Source organism: Lagopus leucura, unplaced genomic scaffold, assembly GCF_019238085.1.
Source record: "Lagopus leucura isolate 7727_CA_CO unplaced genomic scaffold, USGS_WTPT01 145-20_obj-0_obj, whole genome shotgun sequence".
NCBI lineage: Eukaryota > Metazoa > Chordata > Aves > Galliformes > Phasianidae > Lagopus > Lagopus leucura.
The window spans coordinates 23593-28839 of NW_024962872.1; the positions used below are offsets into that span (position 1 = coordinate 23593).

The following is a 5247-nucleotide window of genomic DNA, read 5'->3' on the forward strand; positions in this document are numbered from 1 at the left end:
CCAAGAGGAGCTGCTGCAGTGCAAAGCAGTGCTGTGTGGATATGAGGAGCTGCTGCAGTACAAAGCAGTGCTGTGTGGCCATCAGGAGCTGCTGCAGGCTCGAAGCAAAGCCAAGCCTTGCTGGTAGGAGCAAATGGAAAACAGCCTGAGATCAAAAAAATCGTGGGCCGCCAATGGGAGGGTGCGGTTTTGTGTGGCTTTTCTTTGGCATTTGAATAGAACGGCCAATAAAAAAAGACGCTGCCGTCTCGTTAGCTGATGGTGCCTTTTATTTTTGAAGAGCTGCTGTGTTTCAACGGGGAGAAATGGCGCTGGGGGTGAAGCAGGGAGGGTGTTGTATTGGCAGAGGGCAAATGCAGGTTTGGTGCTGCGCTGCTGCTCTGCTCTCGTGTTAGAAGGACGCATTTCTTGCTTTACGCCGCTTTTTCTCTCTCTCTTTTTCAAACCTATTATCCGAAAGATCAGAGTTAAAAAGCAGGAACTGGGGGGGGGTTGCTGTGTGTAGCGATTCCTTCTTCTCACTTCTGATGGTTCCTGGAGGCGATATTAAATGCGGGACTGGGAGAGCGAAGAAAGCTTTGCTGATTTAAATGGCAGCAGCCCGTGGCACTGAGAGCCACTCGCACCTCGTGGTGACACAAAGCGTTACCTGAACGACCCCGATGGTCCTCAATGGGATGCTTCAATGCGGCGGGAATCACCGCAGGCTGTTCGCTTTGAGGCGCTGCGTTTAATGATCCGCTGTTGGGTTGGGGCCGGCACAGCTGAATCACAGAATGGCCAGGGTTGGAAGGGACCTCAAGGATCGTGAATCTCCAACCCCCTGTCACACGCAGGGCCACCAACCTCCGCATTTCACAGCAGCCCAGGCTGCCCAGGGCCCCATCCAACCTGGCCTTGAACACCTCCAGGGATGGACGGGGCATCACAGCCTCTCTGGGCAGCTGTTCCAGCACCTCACCACTCCCATAGCAAAGAATTTCCCCCTGACATCCAATCCAAATCTCCTCTCCCTCAACTTCAAATCATTTCCCCTTGTCCTGCAGTTAGCAAACCTTTCATAGAGTTGATTCCCCTCCTGTTATCAGGCTCCCTTTAGGCACTGCAGGCTGCACTGAGGTCACCCCGCAGCCTTCTTTTCTCCAGGCTGAACAAGCCCAGCTCCCTCAGCCTTTGCAGTGGAGGTGCTGCACCCCCTTGATCATCTTTGTGGCTCCTCTGGACCCTCTCCAGCAGCTCCCTGTCTTTCTTGTACTGGAGGCTCCAGACCTGGACGCAGTGCTGCAGATGGGGCCTCACAAGAGCAGAGTAGAGAGGGACAATCACCTCCCTGTCCCTGCCGGCCTCTTCTCTTCTGATGGAGCCCAGGATCCCGTTTGCTTTCTGAGCTGGAAGGCACAGCATCCCCCGGGTGGCTCAGCGGGCAGTCAGCGCTTCAGCCTCCCCCCCATCGGGGTCGGAACGGCGCTCATTTCCCCGACTGGAACGCTTCGTTGGGCGGCAGGAGATAGAACCGGGATGGGAAACATCGCGGCCACGGGGAACGGCGTTCCACGCTCCGTTTATCGGCGGGGCTCCCGGTGCGGAGCGGCGGAACGGCGCAGCCCCGGAACACCGCGCTCAGCTCCGCCCGCGCCCGGCCCCGCTGTGCGCGCACCTTCCTGCGCCGGGACCGCAGCTCCGTGCCGGCCATGCTGCTCCCGCAGCCCATCTGCGTTCTGTTGCTGCTCCTGCACGGCGGCCGCGCCGCGTCCCCCAGTAACGGCACGGAAACCCCGCGGGCGGAGGAAGGGAACGGGACGCGGACGGGCGCGGGGCTGCTGCCCGCATCGGGGCTGCCGGTGCTGCGGCGCGCCGTGTTTGTGGTCAGCGCTCTGTCGGTGCTGGCCGCGCTCTACTTTGTGCTGAGGACGTTCCGGTGAGTGCGGACCCCCCCCCCCCCGTGTCCACCCGGACCCCCCCTGTTCCCCTTCCTCCTTCCTCCATCACGGCGCTGCATCGCAGCACTTCCCCATCCCGACACAACCGCCCCGCGTCGCCGTTAATGAACGCTAACAATTAAACCCCATCCGCTGTGCTGCGTCCCACCCGCAGCTCCCGGCCCGACGGACGAAGACGCGAACCGAGCGCGACTTTCAGGTGGAAGAAACCGCAGCGGAAGAAGTACGGTCTGCTGAGCAGCTCCGATGAACGCGTGGAGATGGCATCGCTGGATAGCGATGAGGACACCGTGTTTGAGACGCAGAACCTGCGGCGGTAAGCAGCATCCCCTGCTCCTCTTGTCCTCCGGGGAAGCGCCCACACTGCCACCAGAGGGACGCGGGGTGAACCTCAGCTTTACGTCACCTCCCTTCGCTGTCAGACCCTGAAGGCCCCGTGCCCATCTTGCTTCGTGCTTTTGGGACAGAGCCGCACGGCCCTGCAGGGCAGGAGGAGCTGCTGTGGCTCCCGGCTCGCTGCTGGACGCACATTGCTGCCTGCACAGCTGCCCTCATTCCCTGCTTCACACAGCTTTGCTGCTCTGTAGGATTCCCCCTCGCAGCTGAGGATTGGTGTCCTGTGAGCACAGCAGTGCTGGTGGCTGTGCTCACGTTGTGCGTTTTCTTTCTTTTCAGATGATTTGGGACCAGTGGCACAACTGCACAGACTGAGCGAGGGGTGCGAAGTCATCCGCTGGGATCACCGACGCTCCAGTTTTAGTTTTGATAATAATTGCTTATAATGACTGCGAATTAACAGCACAAACTCTTTGGTCGCTGGGGAGGGCAAAGGGGACCAAAACTGTTTCCTTCACACGTCTTTTTTGGGGAGAGGTGGAGCTGCAGAGGACTCTGCGCTGAGTGCTGTGTGGGGTGACGCTCAGGAAGACGTAACAGAAGTGACTCTGGGGTGAACGCTCTGCATTTGGCATTGAGAGCTGCACATCTGTGCCCACGGCCTGCCTGGGGCTTTTGGGTGCTCCTCTGACTGTGGCAGCAGCTTGGCAGGCTCAGTTTTCCCTTCCGTGATGTCTGGTCCCTTCCTTGGATTGCTGTGTGCCATCGGCTGCACCCCGTGGTAGAGTTGGGGCAGCAGCATCCCTCAGATCAGACAGAGGAGTTTTGGGAGGGAGCAGCGAGCTGAAGGCGTTCTGGAAGCAGCAGGGTTGGCAGCGAGTGGATGATGGCATAAATCCCTGCGTGGGTTTACAAAACAAAGAGATGTTTGCAAACAAAAACGTATGAGTTGGTCTGTGGGGCCGCACAGGTGTTCTGCACCCCGAGGGTGGCCAGGAGAAACGCGTGTCCTCCCCGAGCTGCTGTGTAAGGGATGGGAGAAGCCAGAGCCTCTCAGCTGCGGTTCTGGATCTGCTCAGACATCATCTCCCTTTGGAGATGCTGCTGTTCCCCAATGGCTGTGCTCCAGCTGTGTCCCATCACAGCAGAAGGAACAGCAGTTGTGTTGGTGCTTGGGTTCGGTGCAGGGCTGAATGTGGCCCTTAGAGGGTCGTTGTTGGGGGAATCACAGCTGAAATGGTGGGAACTGCTTTCCAAGTGCTTTCGTTTGCAGCTTTCAGCCCCGAAGGGATGGGATGCAGCGGGGTGGGTGGTGCAGAGCTGGATCCCTCAGCCCCACACTGTAGTGCCTTTGTTGGGAGAATTGCCTGCAGGAGTTCCTCCAGCTGTAAGGCTTTGCCTTCATGGTGAGGATTGAAAATGCCTTTGGAGTAATGGAGTGATGGCTTCTAGCGTTGGGTTGGACCTCCTCTGTGGATAAGGGAGGAAGCCTTACTTGCCAAAAAGAGCGGAGCAGAGGGGTGCCTCCATGGAGCAGCAGTGACACACTTTGCTACAGCGCCAGGGCTGCTGCAGTGCACGGTACAGATGAGAGCTGCTCCGAGGACAGAGCTGTAGCTGTGCTCTGCCTGATCACCATTTCTACTGGAAAAATAAATGGGAGTGTTGCAGGAGAAGTGCAAAACCAGGGGCAGTCATCGTGGGGCCCGGAGGGTCCCATTGGAACAGCCTCTTCTCATCCTTGTGCTGCATCCCTGCAGTTACTTCTGCAGCCTCAGTCACTGCATGCCAACATGCCAGTAGCCCAGCAAAGGTCTCTGAGCAGAGCTCAGAACTGGTAACAGTTGTTCAGGATGGATGTAAATACACAGATGCAAACAGACACACGTGTGCTCTGAGCCCACTAATGCAATGGGCCCAGAGCTGTTGGGACCAATGCAGTGGGGTGATGGTGGGAGCGTGGTGCCCTGCGGTGCTGCACACCATGGGCTCCTGTGCACCACAAACAGCTGCTGCAGAGTTGGCTGGAAACAATCGCTGTTGTTTAAGCCAAAGCCTAATGTCAGAAGTTTACATAATTGCCTCTCTGATCTTCTTGGAGGGCTGCATCGAGTCCTCAGCTATGGATATCGAGCTGCTAGGCAAATCGACTGGGTGTCTGCGGATGTTAATGAGATCGACTGAGAGCGAGATGAGCATCGGGGCTCTGTTGTTAATAACGTCCCTCTGTTTTGTTTCGTTTGCACATGTGACTGGAATGGGATCCGCAGCATTAGAGCTCTGGAGATGGACCTGTGGGCTGAGCAGATTGCCAAGAAGTCAATAAAACAGCACTCGAGTGCATTGTGTTGGCTGTGCTCTCAGGAACGAGGAGCTGGGCTTTCACCCTCCTGCTCGAGTTGTTGATTTATTTTTAAATAGCAACCAGTCCCGTATCGATCGGTTGTTTTACTTTCCTTGTGTTTACAGCATCCCCCCCCCCCCGTTGTATCCCGAGACAAACGTGTGTTGTTTCCATGTTGTCGCACTTCTCTCCATGCCCACTGCTCACCCCCCACTGGTGCTCTCAAGGTTTGTTCCAACCTGCTGAGGTCTCCTCCTCGTCCTCACCTTCACCTCATCCCTTGTCCGGCTCATCCCTGCAGGGCTGCCCCCATCCTCTCCATGGCAGCATTGTGATTTCTGTGCTCCTGCTTGCGTCCCTGCATCCTCCTCCCCACCACAGCAGCACTGCTGGCCGCAGCATCGCACCGCATGGCACTGCAGTGGAGCAGAGGGCTTTGCTTTGCTCCAGGGTTGGGTGCTGTGCTGGAGGGCAGCGCTGGGGAACCCTGTAGATGGCACTCACAGACCAAGCATGCTGCTGGTGGGTACCAGCAGGCCGTGGGAGGCTGAAGGTGCATCCCAGCGCCTCGAGGAACAAACATCTTCCCAGCAGCTGCCCGGGGCTGGGGTGCGCCTCGCAGGGCTG

General features: G+C 57.7%; 1 protein-coding gene across 1 annotated transcript; it reads left to right on the forward strand.

Moving 5' to 3' along the window:
• The first annotated feature begins 1669 nt into the window (after nt 1-1669).
• FAM174C (family with sequence similarity 174 member C) lies at nt 1670-4619 on the forward strand. The gene is made up of 3 exons (XM_042891007.1): nt 1670-1918; nt 2095-2256; nt 2616-4619. The coding sequence occupies exons 1-3, from the start codon at nt 1692-1694 to the stop codon at nt 2617-2619; spliced, it is 393 nt and encodes a 130-aa protein (XP_042746941.1). The 5' UTR covers nt 1670-1691; the 3' UTR covers nt 2620-4619.
• The last annotated feature ends 628 nt before the right edge of the window (nt 4620-5247 follow it).